At 43.4% G+C, this 27,859-nt stretch overlaps 1 protein-coding gene across 2 annotated transcripts in view; it reads right to left on the reverse strand.

Moving 5' to 3' along the window:
• BMPER (BMP binding endothelial regulator) overlaps window positions 1–27,859 on the reverse strand; it is a 642,704-nt gene that overhangs the window by 86,839 nt on the left and 528,006 nt on the right. For both annotated transcript variants that reach the window (XM_029589775.1, XM_029589773.1), the window contains exon 14: window positions 16,281–16,411. In XM_029589775.1, the coding sequence (XP_029445635.1) occupies window positions 16,281–16,411 (131 nt within the window). The remainder of the gene's footprint in view (window positions 1–16,280; window positions 16,412–27,859) is intronic.

Consider the following 27,859-nt stretch of genomic DNA (forward strand, 5'->3'; position numbering starts at 1 on the left):
TTCAGATTTTCCCTAGATCTACTGGGATTTGGGGGAAAATTAACATTTCTTGTCAAATTCAAACTAGGCTGAAATCTGCTGTTGTTACTATATTGCATTATTAAACTTGAAATTCTAACCCATGAGTATCATAATATTCAAAAAACCTCATCAGTGAAATAAAGGGTTAGAGCAAGTGAAAGAATGTCTAACTTGCTTGATCCCTATCCAAAGTCTACAGTTTTACCTCCAAAGTATAAAGTAATTCAGGCAAACCCTTGATCACTACACATATTTTTTGACAAGAGCATGGAATATCAAACAAAAACCACATCAGAAGCAAATCTAAACTGTGCTGCTATTTGAAAAAAAGCTGCCTACACTGACATGAATCCCCTGATGAAATGATGGTCAGTTGAATACCAGATGTTGGCTCTTCCACTCACATTAGCACAAGAAGTGTAATTTTTGATAGTGTGTCTATGTGGGCACATAGAGTACATGCACACATTAGTACACCTAATCTTACACCTGTGTTTCAATTAACTGTGTGGCAGGAGCTGTGCAGCTTATAAAAATATTGTGTATTTCTGCACCCCCCCCAGACTATGTTCATATGTGTACTACCATGCACACACATTTTATGGAGGGAATTTTCAATGAGATATGCAGGTTAAGAAGCATGTTCACATGTCTATGCTAATTTGGAATCATCACGAGTATGTGTGAACCTATAATGTCATGAATAAATCCATTTTATAAAATTACGCAAATATGTTTTAAGCATGTAATAATTGTAAAATGTGCTAACCCTGAGTAACATGAGAAGGCAGGTATTTTATAAAGAATGCCTGTACTCCACTTCTGAAAATACTTGTGTGCGTACTCGTAGTTGCCAGTGCGCCAACACCTGTACCAGTTCACCCCAGCACTTAACTCAGACCTCCCACTCAAAAACTACTGAGAAAAGGCAAGTGCAATTTTGCCTTTGTGACTTAATTAGCAGGTATAAAGCGTACAGATGAGTTTTTCAGAAGGAGGAACTTAAAAAAAAGGCACAGCACTTGAGACTTTATGACAAGGGGTGGCTGCAGTAGCTGTAGGGTGACCAGGAGCAGCTTTAATGATAAAGTCACTACTGCCAGTGCCAATTAGTGCAATACTGGCTCTCTCACTCTAGACACTGACAACCTAAAGGTCAGCATTATTTTATTTATATTCTGATTTCAGCACTTCAAAGTGTCAGGTACTGTAGTTATTCCTCTGTCCCCAGAGGGCTCACAATCTAAGTTTGTACCTGAGGCAACAGAATGTACAGTGACTTGCCCAGGATCACAAGGAGCGGCAGTGGGATTTGAATACTGGTCTCCCTGGTTCAGTGCCTGCTGCTCTAACCAATATAAACTTGGCCACTCTATTAAGGGGAAGGAAGGGAAAGATGTAGGGCTGACACTTTAGACACTACCAGGCCATTACAGTAAAAAATGTGGCAGAGCGGGCGCTCAGTGTTGAACGCCCGCGCTCCCGACGCGCACCCAGGCACCTCTCCTGAGCGCGCGCGATTCTGTATTTAAATGAGGTGGTGGCTAATAAGGAGGCGCAAGGGACCATAGCGTGTCCCTACGCCTCCTTATTAGTAGTAGAGGTGGCTGTCAGCGGGTCCAACACCCGACGCTCTATTTTACCGGCGTCGGTTTTCGAATCCTCTGACAGCCACGATTCAGGAAAACGGACGCCGGTAAAACTGAGCGTCTGTTTTGCTGACTAATGACCGGCGGGTAGATTTTTTTTTTACTTTTTTTTGGTTTGGTTTCTCTCACTTAATATCACTAGGATATTAAGTAGGAGGGTGTACAGAAAAGCAGTATTTTCTACTTTTCTGTATACTTTACTGGGTTGCTCAGAAATTAACACTTGCCCTTGGGTAGGCATTAACTTCTGAGCATAAAATGTGCGGCTGGGCCACACATTTTACTTTCAGTATCCTGGGGACTAATAGCCTCAACAACATATATTTGCATGTGATGAGTGCTATTAGTTTTCGGGAGGGGGGGGGGGGTTTGGCTGCACGTTACTGTATAAGGGGTAATAGGCGCGCGTCGAAAACGCATGGCCAATTGCAGGTTAAACGGTGCGCTCGGCCATGCGCGCCTTACTGTATCGGCCTGTATGTAAACTATATGCACTGTGTAAACTATCACTATTGCTACTGAACTCTCAATAGTCTCTGCTTTTTAAAATATTTTCTTACTCTTACAAGGTCAAAATGCCAAGTGGGCATAATAATTGCCACTAAGGATTCAGAGCTAGCAGCCTAAAGGGTAATCTCCACATGGCCAGTATGGATATGCATCTGTTTGTTTTCAAAACAGAACAAAAGAAAAACTTGCAACATTTTGATAGTTTTCCTTTCATTTAATTTTGAATACACGCAATGACAAAAAGCAAAAAAAAAAAAATCTGTCACTGGTGGGGCAGACATGCCAAGTCTCAAGCATTAAGCATAAGATGTATGCATCAGGAGGGGGGGGTCTCATGATCTCACGCTGTGACCCCCTCCTCTCATGCATTTGGCCGCAGGGAGCAGTGGCAGCAAGATAGTGCAAGCCCCTGCCTACCAGTGCCCAAAGAAAAGAAGCGGGGGCTAAAGCAAACTCCATCCAGTCGTAGCCAGAAAAGAGGCCAGGCAGGGCTGCAGCGTATCACATCATGCCATGGGGGGCCACAGCAGACCCATCCTACTGTGGCCCAAAGAGAGGATCAGTGGGGCCACAGTGGACCTCATCCCACTGTGGCCTGAAGGATGGAGGAGGCCCTGAGAGAGTGAGTGTGTGTGAGAGAGTGAGAGCCTGTGTGAATGTGTGTATGTGAGTGGGTGAGGGCTTGTGCATACGAGAGAGGGAGTGTGTGTGTGTGTGTGTGTGTGTGTGTGTGATAGCATGGGTGTGTGAAAGCCAGAGCACTTAAATATAAGTGATATGTTTCCCTCAGAAGATTGTACTTTGAATGTCATTAGAATTGTGTTGGAGAGGGCTATGGGGAGGAAGACTCCAGGCTGTAAGTTTTGTTTAGGATGCCTAATACCCTAATACCCTGGTCGAGAGCTACACATAGAAAGTGCACATGGAGAGAAAAAGGAGGCCATAGCAGCGCTTGGAGCCGCACACAGGCAGAGACAGGAAACCAGGATAGCAGAAAACTGGGAGCTGAGAGGAGCTCAGTGATATATTCCTGAAATCGTTGAGCATACCAGTCTCTAGAAATGTCGAGTGCACTATAAGGTTTAAGGTTTAAGGTTTATTATCATTTATATACCGTTGTCTCAGCAAGCCTTCACAGCGGTTTACAATACAAATAAATAAACAGTAAGGAAATTACAATGCAATCATAAAAGGTAAAACAGCTAAATTCTAAAAGAAAGAAATTACAAACTCATAGCTGTTAAAATATAAAATGTGAATAAAAAACTATATGCTTGCACAATCAGCAAAAATTATCGCACCGGGTTGACACTTCATGACTTCTAATCGTTTATGCCGACCTTCGATTTCTGATCATTTGCTCCCCCCACCCCACCTCTTCGGTTTTCCTCACAATATTGAAATACCCTAGAACCACCAAGTGCACATTGTCGGGCACGTGTACTTGTACTGTACCATATTCCTGTACTATGCTGACATTCAGTGTCAGCCTGTGGTATCTCATGGCTTAGAAGCTCTGCTACCTCTGCTACCTATACAGATCACTTTTTTTGATTGTCATTGTATCTTTGAGCCACTTATCAACTGCCATGTACACATTTTTTGCCTGTGAACTTGCACTGTACTATTTACTGTATTATGCTGACAGCCAGTGTCAGCCTGTGATATCTCATGGCTTAGATTCTCTGCCACATATACAGATCACTTTATGAATGTCATTATGGTTATAACCACTTATCTTCTGGGGGTTTTTTTTACCTTTATCTTTTCTCATTGCTCCCTTGTACAAAAAAATGTCTGGGTATGTAACTTTCTGCAGAGAAACTAAGAGTTGGTAAATTTGCTCTGTTTCAAGAGATTTGGAACAGGTTTATTAGAAATATATAAATGTGCTACCAAGCTGGCCCACAATTTTTCATTGTTATTATTTATTTATTCATTATGGCACAGTAAAAGGACAGCTTTTCCCAATGAAATCCAGGTGCCAGATTTTGCAGTTCATGATTCTTAAGCCAGATAACTACTGCAAGAAATAGAAATGGAAAGAGTACAGATAGACATCAAAGTGCCTCAGAAGATGAATCAGGATGAGTGGAATGAATTCCTTTATTATAAGTCATATGATACTAACAGTAAAGAAACCACTGTTGTCTTAGACTGTGCCATCAAAGTTTAGAAATAATTTGATAGAATGCTTAATTCTTGTCTGCACATATTACAGAGCATCAATTTTTACACAGATATCATGTGTGTTCTTTCAATTGCAGAGCCCAAAACATAGGTGAATAAAAATCTGACGTGGTGGTTCTAGGGGGTAGCCAATCTCTGCAGGTCTAGTGTGTCCTCTGAGAGGGAAAACACTGTCTGCTCCCAAGATACAGGGAGTAGCCCAGATAGGATCCAAGATAGCCCAGATTTGTATCCTAGACACACCACCTGAAAAATCTCTCTTTGGTCTACAATCTCCCTCATTGGGGCGGGACTATTCTAAGCATCCATGGGTCTAGGACTCCTCAGAGCTTCCTCAAGGCCTCCCTAAGTACCCCCCAAGGCCTCTCTATGGCTCTTCAGGTCATTCTGAGCCCCTTTGGGACTCTCCAAGGCCTCCCTGAGGTCTTTTCCAATTATCTAGAGTCTGAGTTTATCCTGCCTGGGCTGAGCCGAGCCAAGCCCAGCAAGGCCTGGCCAAGGCCCCTAAGACCTCCTACCCTGGAAAAGCTTCCAGGGCCAGGGCTGAGGCTGGTGATTTTTGTGGGCCCCTCTGATCCCCTACCCAAAAAAAAGTTGCTTAGGCTGTGGACCTACCTGGCTCCTCTTTCCCTTTCTGTGGGGGTCCTAGAGAGTGAAATGGGCAAAAAGGATGCCTACTTGCCTCCTGTCCCATCAGCATCCCTTTAAAAATGGTGCTAGCCATCCTGAGATTGATGCCATTTTGATGTTATTATAGTGCCAGTCTCAGGACCAGCCAAGCACCATTTTTATGAGTTGCTGGCAAGAGAGGAGGTGAGTGGGCAGTCCCCTCGCTCCTTTCACTATCCAGGACCAACATGGAAGATATTTTATATCTATGGTATTATTCTCTCGTGGTACTTGAATAAGAGCTGCCAAGAAGGGTCCTTGGGTCAGGAAGTCCAATTTCTCACCTGTGTGCATGCTTGTGAATGAGGCAATAAATGCCCAAAGCCATCTTTTCGGGTCCATATCCACAAAAGTGAATGCTTACCAGAAGCAACAACTGTGGCAAACCATGGCTAATCTGCTAGAAGACATCTTCCTCCAACCAAGGGATATCTTTAAGAATGTGGAAGCCAAACAGGCAGCTCTAAGAAAGAATCCTCCTCCTCAGTTGACTCTGACCTCAAGCGCCTGGTGCTGTCCATGTTGGAGGAAGCAACTGTCTTTGGGGTAAGCCAGTGGGATACCTCCCATTCTGAAATCAAGTTTCCTTTCCTGCATTTCTGCCTTCTTTGGGTGAATATATAGCAGCCATATGTACTTTTCCTGACAGAAGTAAGATTGCCCTTGTCTCTAGTCATCGAGGGCCTGTAAGTTATAGCCTGTGACAGAGCTTGCAAGTTTCGCAGTTCTTGGAGAGGGAGATGAAAGGTCAGTGCTGGATTTCTGACAACCCCATCTTGACTCATAGTTCTGGAAGCAGGAAATTTGCATGGGCTGAATTAGCGACTTGGAAGACCATAATGCATTGAGATGTAATTTTAAAAGCAGAACTGGCCACCAAGTCTCACTCGTACAACTGATTACCTTGGTAGCTTGCCTCAGCCTCCTAGCGGACAGGAAAGAGGCAAGCCCTCACAGTGTCCAAATCATTCTTTTCCCATGAAAAGATTCCCGAAGGCTTTTTCAACCTAGACCTGTCGCCTTAGGTTGAAAACGCACAATTGTACAAATAAAGCTTCTGCCTTCTGATTCGATAGACCATTTTCCGGTGTGTTTCTTGGGAGCTATCTTCTGTGTGGCAGGCCACAGATCTCCCTCCAACTGCTGGCACAGGCGCAGAATGGTTACCTTATTGAACTTAAACCTGCGTATCACTTGCTTCTCTGACTAATCCCCAAAAACAGAGTACCAGGTTATGTGCCTTTGTCTTTTAACTATGTTGGTTTTATCTTTGTTTTAGATCTGTTACTATTGTTTGAAATTTTCTTACTGTATGTATCAGGCTATGCTTTAGATTAGCAAGAATTATTTGTAATGATCCCCTGGGGTTCATTACTAATATTGCCCTGGTTTAATTCTTTTAGCTAGGAACAGTACAGGTTAGTGATTAAGGGGAGGCACATTCAGTTCAAACCCTCCCTTTGAGGGTGCTGGGAAAGCCATCTCCTTGTGGCTATAAATGCAGCTCTCTCCCTGTGAGTTTGGGGCAGTACAGTCTAAGTTTGGAAGTTAGAGGAGGTATTGGAGCTTTGACATTTTTTTGGATTTTTGGATCTACCTTTGGGGCTAAGGCACTTTAGCCTGATGAGCCAGAAGGAGATCGGGGGTCTGCTGGTACGGTTTGCATCCTGGGTTGCTTTGGGCTTTTTCTGAATTTTCCATTTTAAGAAGCCTGCGAAACCCCTTGGTGTTGCCCGAGAGAGGTCATGGGGAAAGCTCTCTGCATCCTCTATGAGAACAGAGGAATGGTGGTGACCTGCTGCTGAGAACTTCTGGTGTTTTGGACTCAGTTTTTGGGAAAAGACTTTTTGGTTAGAAGACCGGGGAGGAAGAGTTTTGCTGCCCCCTTCCTATCCTGAAGAAGGAACATCTGAGGGCTGTATGTTCCTGTGTGGACCCTTTCTACCTAGGGAACCAGAGAGTGACTGAGAGAGACATCTGGAGAACCTCAAGTAAGATCAAATTTGAAATAATCCTGAGGACCCCCACTTGAAGTCTTCACCCCTGGAAAAAGAGAAAATTAGGACTCTGTGCAGAGACTGTGTTATTCTTCTTTTGACCAGCTTGGAGGGGATTTTCTGCCCAAACAATGACATCCCTGCCCACTTGGGAGCCTCATTTATCCAAGCCCCAGAAGGTGACTGTTTCCCTTGCCCTGATAGAAAGAAACCCTTGCACAGATAGAGGACGGACTGTGAATTGTAAAGGCCATCACTACTGATAAGAACTGACTGATATGTGCCATTACCTTGACAACCTTTTCAGCAAAGTTTAATTTTAGACACGCCATCAGAGTCTCTTGGGTGTTACTGGCACCTACAGCATTCAGAGCTGAAGGCATTATACCTCTCTCAGGTAAAAGAGCTATAGTGTCACCACTGCCATTCAGGGTCTTTTAGGAGAAGGGAAGGAATTGTATACCGATAGGAAAACCCCATGAAATTGTTTGTGGGGATCTCTTATCGTTTTGGGGGAGGGCAGGAAAAACGGCAACCCCTAAACCCACCCTGACCCTTTAAAACAGATCCCTTAGCTTCCCCCACCCTCCCGACCCCCCCAAAAAAACTTTTTAAAATTACCTGGTGGCCGTCCATTACTCCTACCATGTGACAGGAGCCGGCCAATGGCATGGATACCTGTCACATGGTAAGGGCAAAGGGATATTTGGCGCCAATTTTATTAGTGGCAGCTGACGGCCTGAGAATGGGAGATCGCTCCTGGGACCCCCCACTGGACCACCAGGTAATTTTAAAAGGTTTTTTTTTTTTGGGGGGGGGGGGGGGTCGGGAGGTTGGGGGGAAGCTAAGGGATCTGTTTTAAAGGGTCGGGTGAGTTTTTTGTTTATTGGCTCGGGCGCAGCCGATAAAAAAAAACCCGATCGGACCGCACGAAAAAAATTTCACGATGTGAATCGGAACCGATTCCGGTTCCGATTCACATCTCTAACAGCCAGTAAAAATGTTAGGCTATCAGTAACAAATCCTAAGATTGCCAATAAAAATGTTTCTCAGGAGTTGGCAACCCTGACTAAGACTATACTAAGAAATGTATAATAAACTCCAAAGGGCTACTGAGCTGTTATCTTGGTTATTTTTTAGCCAAGTTTTTAGCCCTACCAATTGGCTAGGTTCCTGTTGAAAATGTTCCTAAATCTAGACTCTCATCTTTTCATGGTTTTGGAGGAGGTCATCCCAGGCATGAGGGGGATTGTTTCTTTGACAAGGATGGGAAGGTGGAGAAGTGAAGCTGGGGTGGGGGGGGGGGGGGGGTGTGGAAGGAGACATGATATTTGAAGAAGAGCCCATGGCATGGCTTCCCCCATTTGTAAACAGATGGAATATCAAATTGATGCACTAGTAAAACCCACCTCCCAAGAGAGACAGAGGTTAAAGAGCATGCTACCATTTAAGTCAACTGCATCAGAGAAAAAAACAGGAAAATGCAGCTATGTAACATGAGCCATGAGCCCAGGAAACCCAGAATGAGATTGAAAAGGTTGCCAGACCAGTTATTGTGAAGGTGCTTAAATGACCATCGAATAGATGAGTCAGAGATTCAGGTAGGGGAATTACATGTCACAGCCCCCTGGACATCTGTTGATAATTTGCAGTGAAATATCACTTTAAATCAAAGGATAACAAAATCCTAAATTACAGAACTATGACTGGAAAAGACTTACATTGGAGAATTTTGAATGAGAGAGGGACTTGTTTGAAAAATATACTGAAAAACAATGCTACGAAATAATCAGATTCTCACCCTGACTAAAAAGGGGAGTCAGACACTTGGTTACCCAGTTCTCAGACAACAGAAAAAAGCCAGGCAGGATGGAGGGATGTGCACACATTCTCTTTACATGGTCCTGCCTGAGTCTTGGCCTTTTAGCTGAGAAAAGACGATCCATCAGGCTGGGCAACAGTGAATGACTAGCCATGAGCTTAGCGGAGCTAATATCACAGAAAGCTGAGATTGTGGAGGACCTGAATCACTGAACAAACAATGAGCCTAGTAAAGCTATAAACCCAAGCCAGGAAAAACCCTCCTACCAAGGGAGAAGAACCGAAGGACTGTGGCAGATCTGGAGGAAGCGTGGTCCCCCAGGAGGGTATGGACTCCAGCAGCATATTGGGAGGTGACCCTGGGTCCCCCTTAAGCAAAGGGACCACAGCAGCAGATTGAGAAATCCCCCAGGAGGGTATGTACCCCAGTGGCAGATCGAACAGCCCCCAGGAGGGTATGAATCCCAGTGACAGGACTGGAGATGGAGTCAGACCCACAGGAGGGCATGGATACCAGCATTGGCATGGACTTTTCAGAGGAGCAGAAGTGGCACTGAGGAGATGGCATCAGTTTAGATATAACGGACCCCCCAGGCCAACACTGCCCACCAGCTTAGTTGCATCTTTTCAGATGGGTGAGACCTGGGAAAAAGGGAGAGGATAATAATAACACTTGATTAAGTGGGAACTCAAAAGGTCCCTTCTATTCTATATGGTGGTATGCTGTGGGGGCCAACAACACCAAATTGCCAAATATTAAATGTTCTTGCTACCTTGTAGAAGTGTATATTAGTTGTGTGGCCTGAGACTATTAACCACAAGTAGATGTGTGCTTGAAAAATGGGCGGGGTATGGGCGGGGAGGGGAAGTGCATGGGTGGGGCCAGAGTAAATAATAAAACAAAGGTAGTGGGGGGGATTTAGATAGGGCTGGGGGGCGGGTTAGATAGGGGAAGGGAGGGGAAGTTGGGGGGGAAGTTGGGGGGGGGCACGGAGGGAACGGGGAAAGCCATCGAGGCTCCCCTAGGGCTCGGCGCGCCCAAAGTGCACTTACATGTGAATATCCTATGAACAATTCAAGGGCATATATTGCAGAGATGTGCTTCGTTTTTTACTATCGGGTCGTTTTTTGAGTTGGACGCTTCGGGGTAAAGTTCAGTTTTCCTCAGTTAGTTTTTTTGACAAACGAATAAAAAACTAAGACAGAAAAATGAAACCGGCTCAAAAAACGACGCAGGATAATTAAGCTAAAAAAACCCCACCCCAAGCATTAAAACTTACTATAAACATTAAATACAACCCCTCCATCCCGATCCCTCCCCAAGACTTACCAACATCCCTGGTGGTCCAGCGGGGTCCCGCGAGCGATTTGTCCCTCCATGCCCAGAGTGCCTGCCTCGCTCAGAATGGCACCGATCGCCTCTGAATTACTATGTCACAGGGGCAACCGGCACCATTGGTCAGCCCCTGTCACATGGCCATCGGCTCCATCTTGTGCTCTTACCATGTGACAGGGGTTGACCAATGGCGCCGGTAGCTCCTGTGACAAAGGCTATCGGTGCCATTTTGATTACTTGCAGCCGATGATGAGATCGCTCCTGGCAAGTCTTGGGAGGGTCAGGAGGCCCCCCCCCAAGCTGGCCAAATGTCCCTGGGGGTCCAGCGGGGGTCCCGGAGTGATCTCCTGCCCTCGGGCCGTCGGCTGCCAGTAACCAAAATGGCGCCGATAGCCTTTGCCCATACTATGTCACAGGGGCTATCGGCGCCATTGGTCAGTTGCTCCTACTATGTGACAGGGGCTCTCCAATGGCGCCGGTAGTCCAGCGGGGGTCGGGGAGCGATCTCGTCATCAGCTGCCAGTAATCAAAATGGCACCGATAGCCTTTGCCCATACTATGTCACAGGGGCTACCGGCGCCATTGGTCAGCCCCTGTCACATGGTAGGAGCCAAGATGGCGCCGATGGCCATGTGACAAGGGCTGACCAATGGCACCGGTAGCCCACTGTGACATAGTAATTCAGAGGCTATTGGCGCCATTCTGAGCGAGGCAGGCATGCTGGACAAATTGCTCACGGGACCCTGCTGGACCACCAGGGATGTTAGTAAGTCTTGGGGAGGGATCAGGATGGGGGGGGGGTGTATTATATTTAATTGTAATGCTTGGGGTGGTTTTTAATTTAAAAAAATAAAATGTTCCCCTCTCCCTGTACAAACCTGAAAAACAGATTTTCCCCGAAGTTCGGGGAAAATCCGTTTCGGGGTTCGGGGCCCCCGACCCACAACGAATTAAACAATTTCGTTGAAATTGCCTAATTCATGATAAACGAACCACATCTATAATATATTGTAGCAATTTCCAAAAGCCTACTTACACAGGTAAAGTGCATTTACATATCTGTAAGGAATCTTTTGTTTCCTTACTAGAAGGAATGTACTAACCAGCAGGGGAAGTTCAAAGCTATTCAGTAAAAAAAAAGAGAGGTTTATGTTTACTTTCTCATGTGGGAGCTGTAGATGGTATGATCTAGCTGTTTATCACCACCAAGCATCATCTTAGGAGGGTGGATTTTAGTTTGTATTTTACTGGGGCAAGAACTTTCAGCTATTTTTTTTAACTTAATGAAGAGAGAAGCTAGTGAATGTTTTCCCTTGAAACCAGCCAGCCAGACTGATTTATTTGAAGCTGTGTTTACTCTTTTTGACCCACATTTTAAGATTGTTCTCTTTGAGAGCCTTGGTGCCCCTTCACAGAGGATTGGGGCTTCTCTGAGTAAAGTTAGATCAAGGGATAGGGAAGACTCTGGCAGTAATAGTATGTTATCATGCCTTCAGGAGACAGACCTGTCCATGACCCAGTGCAAAGAAGTTTCAACTTTCAGTTGTTTTTTTTCTATCAGTAACATTCTCTTCATTTTGGAGTCAAAGAAGTTTTTCCACCCTTCCTGTCTCTTGTTTATTTTCTCCATTTTGAGAGTTAAAGATTATGTTTCTCTTTATTCAGAAATAAGTGCTCTTGGTATCAGGGAACCAGTTTCCTATTCTATGAGGAAAAGACATCTTTCACCTGGGAAGAGCCTGAGGAGGGAAAAGTTTTTCATCTAAGAAGTGGAGTCCTGTCACTTTTCCAGAGGGAAGAAGCTGCAGGCATTGAAGAAATGTGGACTCAGGTGTGATACACTTGATGGAAGAGTGCCCATCTGGTACCTCATAAGGAAAACTAAAGTAATTAGGAAATCTTCAGGAAAAGTAGGAGAGAATTGGAACTTATGTTTTGAAAAGGTATTGGAATGTTATTCTAACCAGAGCACAGTGGGGAGAAAGCACTGGGAGAAAGTAAGAAAAATGGGGGTTGAAAGGAGGATTGGACTATATTCAATCTAAGTAATTTGATTATACTGGGAAGAGAAAGAGATCAAGTGTTAAGATGTGGGCGTCCAAGGAATTAAGAGACTTTGCTAGAAGTGTGGGGTCACAAGTTTATTAATATTTCTGGTGTCCTATTATTTATTGACTTTATCTGAAACCAGAATTGTGTGCTGTAAATATTCTTCAGTCATCAAATTAACTATACTGCTTCTCAGTGTGATTTTTGGATATAAAAGGCTGTGATCATTATCAGTGCTGTTTACAGTGAAGGAAAGGGACTTGTGCTGGGACTATGGAAAAAAGGCCTTGGAACTACTGTTCACTCCCCCGCCCCCCTACAGGAAGCCCTGGCATTCAGAATGGTGAAATGCTATCCGAGGAGAGACTGAGAGACCTGTGTGTGCAGAAAGGCTCCATCTTCTTTTCTCTGTGCCCCTGGATGCAGTTTAAAGGATCTGTCCTGCCCAGGGATTACACATGTAAAACCCAATTTTAAGCATGCAAGTGCTTTTGAAAATCAGGCCCTAAATATGTACTTCAAATTATCTCCTAGTACTGGAGTCATAGAACAAAGCCCGTTAATGACTAATTACATCATTATCATGTTATTTAATGTTTAGCATATGTGGGCATATTTAGAGCTCTTGCACACGCAATAAACAGTATACCCTTTGCGTTGCGTTAGGAGCTCAGTACTAGTGTGTTAATTAGCATGCGTGCTAACAGTGTTTAGCACACATGTATAACATACTTTTAGTAAATAGCATCCCCCCCCCCCCTCCCGCCGTGGGTTGAGATGTATCATGGCTTTCCACACTGAAAATTCTTGAATAAACCAAAGATGCTCTCCTTCACTGGTAAGGGAACCCATACAATTCACCAATGTCTGCCATGTGAAAGATGTGAATTTGTTTCTGATATACGGGGTAAAAAAAAAAAAGCTGTAAAGAGGACAAATATGGCAAACATCTACAGATAGGAATGGTAATTTTTAAAAGGGTGCAAGGGCAGATACACACACATGTTATAAAATGGGCCAGGTGCATGTGTGTGTACTCCCTATTTTAAACATATAAGCACACATCAGGGAAATAACAACATAAGAAATTGCCATACTGGGTTAGACCAAGGGTCCATCAAGCCCAGCATCCTGTTTCCAACAGTGGCCAATCCAGGCTACAAGTACCTGGCAAGTACCCAAAAACTAAGTATATCCCATGCTACTGATGCCAGTAATAGCAGTGGCTATTTTCTAAGTCAACTTGATTAATATCAGGTAATGGACTTCTCCTCCAAGAACTTATCCAAATCTTTTCTAAACCCAGCTACACTAACTGCACTAACTGCATCCCCTGGCAACAAATTCCAGAGTTTAATAGAACATTGTGTGAAAATTAACTTTCTCAGATTAGTTTTAAATGTGCCACATGCTAACTTCATGGAGTGCCCCCTAGTCCTTCTATTATTCGAAAGAGTAAATAACTGATTCACATTTACCCATTCTAGACCTCTCATGATTTTAAACACCTCTATCATATCCCCCCTCAGCCGTCTCTTCTCAAAGCTTAAGAGTCCTAACCTCTGTAGTCTTTCCTCACAGGGGAGCTGTTCCATCCCCTTTATCATTTTGGTCGCCCTTCTCTGTACCTTCTCTATTGCAACTATATCTTTTTTGAGATGCAACTTGAGTACTGTACACAGTACTCAAGTTGCGGTCTCACCTAGGAGAGATATAGAGGCATTATGACATTTTATGTTTTATTCACCATTCCCTTCCTAATAATTCCTAACATCCTGTTTGATTTTTTGACTGCCACAACACACTGAGCCGACGATGTCAATGTGTTATCCACTATGATGCCTAGATCTCTTTCCTCGAGATTAGCTCCTAATATGGCTTTGAGAAACACAAGAGAGGGAATTTTATAACAAGCGTGCATCCAGGACATGACCAGTTTCACCAGTTAGTCCACCAGTTTTCCCAGTCTATATCTAGTTCCTCAAGACCGCCCTGTTTCTTTAGCCTGCACTCTCCCTAATTAACCCAGACCCCTCAAACACTTCATAGATGCCTTAAAATTGTTTTATTCTGACTTACACCTCAATCATAGCAGAAGTAACTTTGCAGAGAAATGGAACTGGATGCATGTCTAGGGGTGTAGCTCCATATGTGCATATCTCTTCTCTCTGTCCTGGAATGCCCATGCCCTGCCCCATTCAACCCTCATTTTCTTGATGGGCAGTTTATAAAATTGGATGGACACACGCATGTGCTGGAGGTGCACCTGCCGGTTTTGGCACAAATCTGGCTTTTAAAATTCACCTTTAAATCTTTAAAACTAAACCCATAATATGTATGTTATGCCTGTCGGTCGCAGACGGCTGTGACCACTCATGCTCACTTCCTTTTTCCCTGCACCATCAATCCTAGGAAGAATGGCGGCCTCCGCCAGCCACCGCTGACCTCCCCGGGGTCTCCGGGACAGCGTGGGCGCTGCCGAAGCCATCTTGTCTCCAGAATCATCTAAGGTGTGCGCTTGCAAGGGCCTCCTTTGTACACATCATGGCAAAAACCTGGGGGCGTTCCCTCCGAATGACGTCAACTCGCTTCTGTACTTAAGCTGACCAGCCCTTTGCTTCAACGAGTTAGCAAGGAGGTCCCTCATTGCTGAATCCACTCCATTCTTGGACTTCCAGTTCCAGATTCCTCTCTTGGCGTGTGGACACTCTGGGTACTCGCTCCTCGGAGGCCCTTCCACATTACTGGCTATCCGCTTCTCGGAGGGCCTTCCTGCCTTGTACTACTACCTGATCCGCTTCTCGGGTCATTCTCCTGGAACTACCACTTGTGAGTACCTTACTACAGACTTCAACAATAATAGCTTTACTGAAGCTTCTCTGCGGTGTACCCCATGCCTCGAGCCACTACCGTGTCCTCTTCAGTAGAAGCTGTTCCAGTATGCCCTGCGCTGCAGGGTATTGCCGTACCAGCTACAAGATCCACTTCCGGGTTCTTGCATCTCAGACTATTTCATGATCATCATCTTCAGTACAGTCATCCTCAGCGTATCTTGCTCTGCGGGCCCCTACCGGATCTGCACTTCTGAGGTAATCTCTACTCTTCTGAAGGGACTTCCTGACGTACCCTGCTCTGCGGGCCACTACAGGATCTTCACATCAGTGGTATCACCCTGGGTATACCCCACTGCACAGAACTGTACTTATTTACATCTCCCGCTCTGTGGGCTCTGCCTTTCCTTCCTTCATAATAAAGTATCTAACATACAGCTGTGTCCTATGTCACTGAGACCGTGTCTACCGACGGTGAGGCTCATAGGGCTCCTCACTGTGGGCGGAGACACCTCGCATCTCGGCCCAGGGTTCACAAACTTACAAAAACATAACAATGTACATATACAGTCTCTCAGTATTTATATGTCAAACAGGGTGGTGTGCTCAACCAAGGTCAGAGAATCTCTTGCCACCTCTTGAAAAATACAGAGAATAATGCCTTTTAATATTTTGCACTGTCGCAAGACACCGATGCTGCAAGCCCAAAAGTTTGTCACAAAATGAATTGTTTCCCAGTTTATTTTTCTTTTCTGCTTATGTTTCAGAAAGTACAGTATCAGCCTGTTCTGCCTGCCTTTTAGTCTCTCACAATCTGAGGATATTCATGCAACTTCCAGATGAGGCTTCTCTGACAGCTGAGCAAAAAAAGAACCATGTCAAGTACATTTTATTTCCGAACTGCAGTAGTCCAGAGACAGCACTCTTCTCCTCTGCCACGAGACTTCTCAGGCTATTTGTAGTCCAGGTGAATGTGGAAAGTGAAAATCCACCTTCTGTAGCTGCATTAGGTTTGCAAACGTTGCTAGAATTTATCTTTAAAACACCTCCCACTGAAGCACTCTATTCCTCAAGCATGTGCATTTCACTCTTAGTTATTGGTGTAATTACAGCAGAGAAGGCAGCATCAAGCTTCTAATAAGTGACATAGTTTGTCCAGCTGGGCTTGTGGTTAGATTGGCAAATAAGCTGATTAGAGTCTCCTTACCTGCACAATTTGGCTCTGGTTTCCAATGGACTTTCACACCTTCCCGCTGACAGGCTCTGGAATAGGCTAGAAATGACTCACAGTAGCAGTTCCTATGCACTGGGCACTCACACATGTCTGTCACACAGGACCTGCAAAAAATAAAACCCAGCAGAACATCAGCAAGGAGGACACGGACAAGCAGAAGTACAGTCAGAAGTAACAGGAGAGAGCAGAGTCTATCTGCAAAGGTTAACATGCTTCTTACTTTTTGTTTTCGTTTTGTAGAATTGATAATGCAATTCAAAATCAATATATATTAGTACCAGATACAGAAGTAAAAAAAAAAAAAAATATATATATATATATATATCTAGTATCTGCTCAAAATAACCCTGAAGATATAGAGGATACGTTAAGTTTTTTGATAGGATAGAAATTCACCTTCTAATAAATAAATGTTATATTTAAAGTTTTAAATTTCCCGCTCAACCCATGGTCACGAGTTCACAATGGGCCAGATTTTCGAAACTACGCGCGCAGCCACGCGCATGTTATAAAATCCGGGGTCGGTGCGCGCAAGGAGGTGCTCGGCCAAGCGCACCATTTAGCCCCCTTTGGCCACGTGTTTTTGACACGCTATTATTACCCCTTTTACAGTAAGGGGTAGTAATAGCGCATGGAAAACGTGCGGCCAACCCCCCCGAAACTAATAGCACTCATCACAAGCAAATGCATGTTGATGAGCCTATTAGTCACCCAAAATACAGAAAGTAAAATGTGCGGTCAAGCCACACATTTTACTCTCAGAAATTAACGCCTGCTCAAAGCAGGTGTTAAATTCAGACGGCACCGGGCTTTTCTGTACACTCTCTGACTTAATATCAGAGCGATATTAAGTAGGAGGCCCCAAAATAAAAAAATAAAAACGTCTTTTAAAAAAAAAGCAAAAAAAAAAAATCGGCCTGCAGGTTGGAAAATGGACGCTCAATTTTGCCAGCGTCCATTTTCCAAACCCGTGGCTGTCAGCGGGTTCGGCAACAGCTGCTGGTAAAATTAAGTGTCTGTTGTCAGACCCGCTGACAGCCACAGCTTCCAACAATAAGGAGGCACTAGGGACGCGGTGGTGTCCCTAGTGCTTCCTTGTTAACGTGGCCCTAATTTAAATACTGAATCGCGAGCCCAGGAGAGGTGCCTGGGTGCGCGTTGGGAGAGCGGGCACTCGCCTCGGAGCGCTGGCTCTCCTGCGGATCTTATTGAATCGGCCTGTTTAATAGATCCCATGCTACTAATGCTGGCAACACGCAGAGGCTATTCCCTATTAATTAATAGCAGTTTATAGACTTCTCCTCCAGGAACTGATCCAAAGCTTTTTTAAACCCAGCTATACTAACTTCTTTAACCCCATCCTCTGGCAATGAATTCCAGAGCTGAACTGTGTGTTCAGTGAAAAAGAATTTTCTACGATTTCTTTTAAATGCACTGCTTGCTAACTTTATGGAGTGCCTTTGGTTGGCCCCTGTCACATGGTAGGAGCACAAGATGGCGCCATCCATCCATTGCTCCTACCATGTGACAGGGGCCGACCAATGGCACCGGTAGCCCCTGTGACATAGTAAGGGCAAAGGCTATCGGCGCCATTTTGAATACCGGCAGCCAACAGCCTGAGTGCAGGAGAATGCTCCAGGACCCCCGCTGGCCCACCAGGGACTTTTGGCAAGTCTTGGGGGGGGTCAGGAGGGAGGGTGGTTGTAGTTAATTAAGTTTAAAGGATTGGTATGGTTTTTTTTTAACTTTAATGGGAAACGAATACCATTTGTAACTAATGGACGAATCGGGGTCCCTCGAAAACGGATGTAATGGTTTGGGTCCCGACGAATACGAATACCGAATTGAACATATCCATCCCTGTTGCACATCCCTAAGGTGTAGATACAGCATTTGAACAGGAGAAGGAGAATTAGAGTGACCCAACGGGATACTATGGAGCCCAAGAGTATCACCAACTACTGGAGCTGCAGAAATTAAATATGGATGGGGCAGACAGGGGTAAAGCAGCACTTGGACTTAGAGAGGCATCTGAAGAAGAGGAAGCCTCTTTCTCTCCATCCTCAATCATGCTATTTAACTGATGTGCTAAGGCTAATCCATAGGGCCTATAGCCGATACAGAAGAAGTAGTAAAAGTCTTACCCATTCTTTTACATCACATTTGCAGTATAGGTGGCTCAAAAATGGAGCAAAGGGGCACGTTCCTTTGGCACGCAGCTTCGGCAGCACAATGGCAGCAGAGCTGCTGCTGCTCAGATCTTGGAGAGGCAATCTGTCAGCAAAAGATGACGTCAGCCTTGCACCAGCACACGGAGGAAGAAACAGTGTCGCTGCTTTAATGTTGTCCCAAAGCTTCTCTCTCTGCTCAGTGAAGGGACTTTGCATTTTTGCTATTTTTGCTCATGGACATTTTTATGTTTTCCAATCAATAAAATGTTGGAAAGCAAATAAACATATAGATAAAGGCGAACCGGTAGCTGTAGTGTATTTGGTTTTTCAGAAGGCATTTGACACTCATTAGAGGTTTCTAAGAATACTAAAACATCATGGGATAGGAAATGATGTCCTTTCATGGATTACAAACTGGTTAAAAGGTAGGAAACAGAGAGTAGGATTAAATGGTCAATTTTCTAAGTGGAAAAGGGTAAACACGGGATTGCCTCTGGGATCTGTACTTGGACCGGTGCTTTTCAATATATTTATAAATGATCTGGAAAGGAATACGACGAATGAGGAAATCAAATTTGTAGATGATAAAAAATGATTCAGAGTAGTTAAATCACAAGTGGATTGTGATAAATTGCATGAGGACCTTGTGAGATTGGAAGATTGGGCATCCAAATGGCAGATGAAATTTAATGTGGACAAGTTCAAGGTGTTGCATATAGGGAAAAATAACCCATGCTGCAGTTACACGATGTTAGGTTCCATATTAGGAGTTACCACCCAGGAAAAAGATCTAGATATCACAGTGGATAATACATTGAAATCTTCAGCTCAATGTGCTGTGGCAGTCAAAAAAGCAAACAGAATATTTGGAATTAATAGAAAGGGAATGGTGAATAGAACAGAAAATGTCACAATGCCTCTGTATTACTCCAAGGTGAGACTGTATCTTGAGTACTGTGTACAATTCTGGTCACCACATCTCAAAAAAGGTATAGTTGCACTGAAGAAGGTACAGAGAAGGGAGACCAAAATGATAAAGGGGATGGAAGAGCTCCAATAAGAGGAAAGGCTAAAGTGGCTAGGGCTGTTCAGCTTGGAGAAGAAACAGCTGAGGGGGCTATGATAGAGCTCTTTAAAATCATGAGAGGTCTAGAATGGTTAGACGTGAATCTGTTATTTATTCTTTCAGATAATAGAAAGATTAGGGGGCACACCATGAAGTTAGCAAGTAGCACATTTAAAACTAATCGGAGAAAATTCTTTTTCACTCAGCGAACAATTAAGCTCTGGAATTTGTTGCCAGGGGATGCGGTTAGTGCAGTTAGTATAACTAGGTTTAAAAAAGGTTTGGATAAGTTCTTGGAGAAGTCCATTAACTGCTATTAATCAAGTTGACTTAGGGAATAGCCACTGCTATTGCTTGCAACAGTAGCATGGGATCTACTTAATGTTTGGGTACTTGCCACGTACTTGTAGCCTGGATTGGCCACTGTTGGAAACAGGATGCTGGGCTTGATGGACCCTTGGTCTGACCCAGTATGGCAATTTCTTATGTTCTTATTGATTAAGCCTCTTTCAGTATGAACTGTGATGATTGTGTGTTTAAGACAGTATGGACTCTATCAAGAGTATTCAGTGCCTGTCATTGACAAAATGCTACATACCAGAAGATGCCTGAATAAAGAGGACATTTTTCCTTAACAAAAGGGAGATCACCCGAGATCCACATCTACAACCACAAGATCAAATTAATGTTATACACATGTCTTAGGTAAACAAAATAGTTTCTCTCTGTTTTGCAAAGTCAAGAAGGAAGAAATTGTAAACTGCCTCAGGTTGGAGTCCCTCCCACTTACGTGTCCTGGGCCAAGGGGGGGGCTGAAGGTAGGTAGGGACTCATGATATTCCCTTGAGGGTATACACCTGAAAAGCCATTTTTCCTACTGAGCTTTCTGTGGTCAAGTATGGCCCACCCAGTCTGTCTTCCGGGGTTAAGGAAGAAAAGCAATGATAAAATTAGGGAAACATCTAGTGAGAGAATTTTAGTCAAAAACACTCTTCAATAAAAGATTCCTGCAGTAAAAGTTTTAAAAGTTTTATTTTACTAGCTAAACAAAATAATAAAAAGAATTTAAAAAAAAGAGCAGGCTGGCAATAAACAATATAAAAGGTACTTGAAATCTTTCAACTAGTCTTTTCTTTTTAAACAATACTTCATGAAAAGGTTTTTTATATACTCTTATATACGCTTAGACAACAATTAGAAATTTCAACCAATTCAAACTTGTTTTTTTCTTTTAGTACAAAATACCTTGAAACACTATGAATAATTATATACTTTTTCTCACAGAACCTTATACCATATGTCAACTAAGAGTCAGATAAGTATTGTCTTTGGATATCTCTTTGCTTTACTTTAACTGTACTTCCAAAGATGTATTTTAAGAAAATGATTATTCATATTGTTTTTCTCCTTACAGGCTCTTCATATACAGAGTCTCTTTAGGTAAATATTCTTGAACTCTTTTGTGTGGGTTTTTTTTCCTGTGTTGCTAGTCTAGCCAAATCTTATGTGTGTTTCCTGGATGTTGGTGTGTACGCTTATCTCTGGTCCTTTGTTTGAGTAGAAGATCAGGTGCAGTGGACTCTGTAGCAGCAGCCATCTATAGGTGACTGGTCTGATGGCAGTGGCTATCAGCCCTTCCTTCCAAGATTCCTACTCTCTGATTGTACAAAATCCACAAGAGAGCCCAACTCCCTGGCACCAAGAATCTTTCACCAACAGGTGTTCGCTAGTAAACCATGCAGAAAATACAATATCCCTCAAGTCTGTGTAAAAAATATTTAAGCAAGATCTTCTCCTACTTTTGACATCAGCCAATATATAAATCTTGGGTCTTGTTGGCCATGTGAATATTGCTTAAGAATTTTGTTTATCTGGTTGGATGGTTGAATTAAGCTGTAATGAGAAAAAGGTGGATCCAAGATGGCGCCATAGAGCAGTCTGTGGGAGTCTCGGCGTCTTTTGTTTCCTGACCAGCTTGCTTATTTATTTATTTATTTATTTAGGGCTTTTTTATACCGACACTCATGATACCAATCATATCGTATCGGTTTACAATAAACAGCTTGGTGCAAATGCCGCATACAGCCCGGAAGCACAGGGCGAAGGAGAGGGCTGACCTCGCAGTCCTCTCAGGAGCCCCCATTTCGGGCCCTATGGACTTCCACGTCCAGCGAGCAAGATTGGATGTGTCGTCCTTGGGGGAGGCAGCTGGAGGAGAGCTACCGGCCTCTCCCCTGGACCTATCAACTTCTTTATCCCCGATCTTTAGAGCTCCACTGGCAAACCCGGCTGCCTTCAGAGCCCCAGGGTTAGCCGACGGCGGGGGCGATCGCTGAGGATGCAGACGCCCTTCGATTCCGTGCGGGGTTGGAACACCCTTTAAAGCCTGGAGGAGAGGCAGGAGATGGCCCTAATGTGGGTAGTGCTGGCTCATCGAAGGTAGGAGGAAATCAGAATCAGACTGAACAAGTTTTTACTACCGATTTGAATCCACTAAGTAAATTTGTTATGCCTACTCTGGTAAGACCAAGCTTAATTACTTTGGACACGATATGGGAGACCATTGTAAATTTGGGAACCTCCATGGCAATGCAACTTAATCCAATAGTGGGTAAAGTTAATAATATTCAAGACAGAGTTGTCATGCTGGAAAACCCAAAAATATCCCTTTTGAAAGAAACTGGGGATTTAAAATAAGATATAAATAATTTGAAGCTTACCCAGGATGTGCTTATAAAGGAGAATCAACAGCTTCAAATTAAAACTGAGAATTTGGGGAACGTAATGTGAGGGAAGAATCTTTGTTTTATTAACTTTCCTAAGCTTCCACATATACCGACGAAGGATATATTTAGAAAATATCTATTAGAAATTCTCAAAGTTCCAGAGGTGGCTATACCACCATTATTTAAGTCATATTATCTGCCCCCATTCAAGAAGCAAGAATCTCCAGAGAATCAAGATGGTGCTCAGGAGATGGATTATTTAATTCCTAATTTGGATATATCCCAGTTACTGGAAACGTCTGACAGTGCTCTGGTGCAGGCGGCCACTATGGTGGTCACATTTGCACTAGAACCTGATCGTGACTGGGTTTTGAGGCTATTTTTTTAAACATCGTACTGAAGTATTTTTCCATCTCAATGTAAGGGTCTACCCAGATGTTACCAAACAAATGCAGAAGAGGAGACAACAATTTCTTCTATTGAGACCCAGAGTTTTGCAGATAGGGGCCTCTCTTGTTTTGAAATATCCCTGTAAATGCAATGTAAAATATAAGGGTCTTTCATATGTTTTCTTTTCTCCTCCTCAATTAACCTTTTTCCTAAGTGACAAACCAAAAGTGTAATGTAGTGGGAATTGATTTATTTCAGTTTTGTTCTGCCTCTTGTACGATGAGTGCTCTATATAAATATAGTATGCTCGCTGTTTAAATACTGCTTTTTTCTTAAATTTCCTTAGGGAAATTTTTCCTTAAATAACTATTTTTGCATTGGATCCATTATTGTGGACTTGTAGAATTGAAGAAGTATGTATTTAATTGCCTCTTTCTTTTTATATTATGAATGTTTTTCCTTTCTTCTTTCTTTTTCCGATCAATAAAAAATGTTAAACATGTTTGTTATGAAACTTCCAACATTTTACATTAAAACAATATGTTTTTGTGGGGTAAATTAATATAAATGTGACATGAAGAGAACATTTTCTGTTACCCTAACATATATATTTTTATAGGATTTGTTTGGTAAAACATTTTTCAAATGTCTCTTATACATCAAAAACATTGTTTTACCATCCAGCAGTATTACAGAAGGTATACCCTGTTGTGCTGGAGGTGGACCCTTGGCCTGGCGCAGGATTGGTACGGCCCTGAGGGTTCCCAGAGGGCGCCTGCCGCCAGGAGGCAGAGCACATGAGGAGACAGAGGCTGGCTGGAGCTTCACCAATAACAGTCCGGGGGCTCCGTGGGTTGAGGCCTTCGATTCCCAGACCGCCTGGGCTTAGGTGGGCCTCTGAGGGTCTCCCAGAGAGGTAGCGGAGAGTTGTGCCCACCAAGAGCAAAGGTGCGCGGCCAGTGGAGAACAGATAAGCTAGACTGGACAGAGAGTACCGGAGACCACTGGAACGGAACAGGAACTGAAGGTCCTCCAGTCAGGATAGGCAGCGCCTAGTGGTTTAGCTTGTAGAAGGCCACGGGTAGCATCAGAACAGGCAGGCCTGGTGGTCACAGGAGAAGCAAGGAGAGTGTCTGTATGGAGCGCAAGGGTCAAAGCCAGGGTATCCATCCAAGGGTGGTCAGCCAAAGCAAAGGTCAGTTCCAGGTACCAGTCTGAGCGTGGTCAGTAGCAAGCAGAGGTCAGTTCCAGGCACCAGTCTGAGCATGGTCAGTAGGAAGCAGAGGTCAGTTCCGGGTAGCGGTCCAAAATGGTCAGAGGCAAGCCGAGGTCAGTACTGTGTATCAGTTTGAGAAGGTACAACCTGGGTAGTGGAACGTGGAACAGGAAACAGGAACAGACACTGGAACACAGGAAGGACAACAGGAACACAGGAATGCAGGAGCACTGGAAGACACAGGAACACAGGAATGCAGGAACACTAGAACAAGCACCGGAACAAAGAACGCAGGAACACTGGAACAAGCACAGGAACAAGGATCACAGGACAGCAACTAGCTTCACACAAGTGTGATGACCCGTTTGCCAAGGCGAGGAACTGAGGGAAGACCCTCACCTTATATAGGACGCTTACGTGATGTCATCAGGAGGTATCTGGCAGAGGTTCCCACTCTGGGCTCTTTAAATGAAGGAATGCCGGCCACGCGCGCATCTAGGGGTGTGGCTGAGGACGCAGAGGATGCGGAGCCCTTGCGAGAGGTCCGCTGAGAGGCCTGTGACGATGGAGGCGTTCAGGGTAGGCGCTGGGGATGCCGAGAGCTGGCTGCTACTGCTAGGGAGGACAGAACGGAGCCTGTGGAGGGGAGCCCGAGATGAGGAGGCCCGGTTGCAGCACCAGCGCAGCCGGGATGCGCAACATACCCACTGTGTTTGTCCAGATTAAATAGCTAACATTTCGATACAATGTAAGTACAGTTGGAATTAGAGCATAAAGGTTGGATGGATTGTGCCCTACAAATAATTTATGGGATCTTTTTGTTTGCTTGCTTCAGCAATCCATTTTTCTTTTAGGTTCCCTGGCTTGGAATTTTTTTTTCTTTAATCTTCTCCTCTTTCCCATCCCCAACCATTCTTTGTCCTGTACGATATATAAAAATGTTTTGTTTTTTTTATTTCTTTTTTCTTTCTCCTCGTTGGAATCTAAGAATGTAAATTTTCACCATAAACGTATACTTATTATTTTGTCTCAAGAAATGTTTTTTCTTGATTGATTTGTTAAAATATTAAACAGATAAAGTAAAAATAATAATAATGTATTGGATTATTGTCCATGTAATTCGGTTCAACAAAATATTCCTGCCCAAATGCACTCAGAATCCACCAATGGATGCAACGTTCTCACATTAACATAATGGGTATCAACAAAAAATGCTTGTTAGTGATGTATTCAGGAGCTGGTTCCCTGGGATCCAAAGCAAATTGGGTGCTTGTGATAGGGCAGTAGAGACAAGCTCCACATCAGTTCTCAAGTTAAATGCCTCATCGCATATTTTAGTGATTTGATGAAACAGGAAAATGGAACTCTAGTACTTTAAATAACTCTTTGTCTTTTTCAGCTCTTGGTGAATCTGGTCATTTTGTGCTTATGTAACCCTTCTTCTCCCACCTTGGGGAATGAGGTGAGGGTCCTAGGATGGACCCCCAGTTTGGATGATACAAACCAATTGTCAGAGACAAACAAATGATGCAATAGTTCTTAAGGGTATCTGTGAGTCTCCTGCAAAACTCCATTTAAAAAGTAAACAAATAGAACCACATAAAAATATAAAAATGCAAACAGCATGAAATTCATTGAAGAACACTATTTATACCCTAGCTGATTAAAAACAGAATTAAACTGGTACTGCAAAAATAAATGTAGACAAACTGATCTAAGGGGCTAATGTGTAAAGCTGAGATAAAGCGTTTGTACATGTTAAATGACAATTTTGACATTTAATACACAGTAAAACATATTATTATGTGCTATTTGGAAATAATGCAAAATTAATGATTATTGCAGCTTTCACACGTTATTTCTGCACACATAAATCAGGAGCAATGTGGCCATGGTAATGAGCTGTGTCAAATGCAAATGCATGCAGAGAATCTCATTGCCATGTTACTGAGTAACTGGCTCATGAAAAAACTGTGTGTTATGTGGTACTCCAGGATAGTTAGCTATACCTCAAAAGACATGGCCAACTTACTTCCAGGATCACTATCAGGCTAAGGCGACTGACAGTACTTCTGAGCCAACCATATTAAAGGGACCACCACAAGGCACTGTTAAATGCCCTGTCCCTCAGTCAAATAAACCCTAGTGACCCATTAGAGCAGAGTTAAAGTCACTTTCTGACTCACTCGGCACATGCATTTATTTATTTATTTGCAAACATTTGGTTAAACACTTTTTGCTATAAACATCTAATTGTGATACAATCACAATAAAACCCATCACCTCTGCCCCAAAAATTCCCACAATTCACATAAATAAAAACTATAGAGGTACATATTCAAAAGCATTTAGCTGGCTAACTGAGACGTTAGTCAGCTAAATGAAAATTTGGTCACTTACTTGGCTAAATTGTAGACAGATAAAGAGAAATTAGCTGGGTAAGTTAGGAGCATTCTAAGAGCATAACTGGGAGAAGTTGAGTTAGCCAAATATGTTATCCAGTATTCACAGCTAGCTGGATGATTTAGCCGGCTAACTCTAGTTGGCTTGTAGAACTATCCTAAAGTTAGTTAAACTTATCCAACTAACATTAAGATAGGCAGGTATATTCAGCAGCACGGTTGCATGCTGAAGATACAGTGATAGTTAACTGGATAAGTTTATCCAGCTAATTAACAGAACTGCTCAGCAGCTGAATATGGACCTCATACTGAATACATTTAATCAAACAAATCCTTTAAAATTAAACAAAGCCATTTAACAATCAATCACAAAGGTTTTCCTTCTCATAATGATCCTAATTCTTAGGCCCAAGTCATCTGTCAACTTTGGGTTATTAAACCCATGCTTTCATTTCCAGAATTAAATTAGTACCAAATGCACCCGCACATTCATTAACCTGAGCTGGTAAAAATCCAGACCTCAATAGGTTTCCTGAACTTCATATAGTTTGCCTCTAGTCTCACCTCTAATGGCAAGGTATTCCAGGCTTTTGAATATATTTAAAAGTAATTCCCATGATTTGGCCCTCCCACCCAGTAAGTAGCCCTCAGCCAACAAATCCTGTTCTCCAGTCACCAAAAACACCCTGTCTTGCCCCCAAGCTCCACTTCTATGAACCCCAACTCCTGTATCTTATTCGTTCATCATAGCCATATCCCCAGTCACTCTTGCCCCACCGGTATTGAAAATCAAAATGGCATCAGTTGCCCCTACACAGGACAAAGGAGAGCCTGGGGTCAGATGGAGCGTTAGAGAGCCTGGGTCAATTGGCATCAGTTTTTGAATACTGCAGCAGTATTCAAGAATAACTTGTGATTTCTCCTGCCCCTTTGGACTCCACAGCCATGGGGTAAGAAGCAGGGAGGGGGGTGGGGATTTTTGAAGACTAGGGTTAGACTTTGGAGACCAGGGGATGCTAAATCACAGAATCTTTTTTAAATATGTATGTGCCAGGTTGGATAGAAGGGGGGCCAGAGGATTTATCTTTGTCCCCACAGGTGATTTTGTGCTAGTGAATAAGGGGATTTGCTATCCTTTTAGACTCACAACTCAGGGTCTTGATGCAGTGCTGTCCTGGGTCATTATGACATGTTCTTTGCTAGCTGCAAAAAAATGAGATTGTGGCATGGGTCAAGGCAGAAGTCACTAAAATGAGGCACATCGATACCACAATTTGGTTAAACCCAATGAATTTTACACTTGTTAAAATGGCAAAGACAGCCCCATTTAAATACAGCTAAGTAAATATGACCCTAAGTTATGAAATCTATAATATTGTCTAGACGACCAAAACTCCTGCCCCAAAGTGGGAGATATCTTCTGATTGAAGATATAGCTACACTGATATGAGGCCAATCTTCAAAGGGACTTTTTTTGGCTAAAGTATTCCATTTCCCACATGAAATTGCATGACCAATATGTGAATAAACTTATGTGCAAAAAATTATGTGCATATGCAGTAGGTCATGCACATTCATTGA

The sequence above is a fragment of the Rhinatrema bivittatum genome, chromosome 2 (assembly GCF_901001135.1).
Source record: "Rhinatrema bivittatum chromosome 2, aRhiBiv1.1, whole genome shotgun sequence".
NCBI lineage: Eukaryota > Metazoa > Chordata > Amphibia > Gymnophiona > Rhinatrematidae > Rhinatrema > Rhinatrema bivittatum.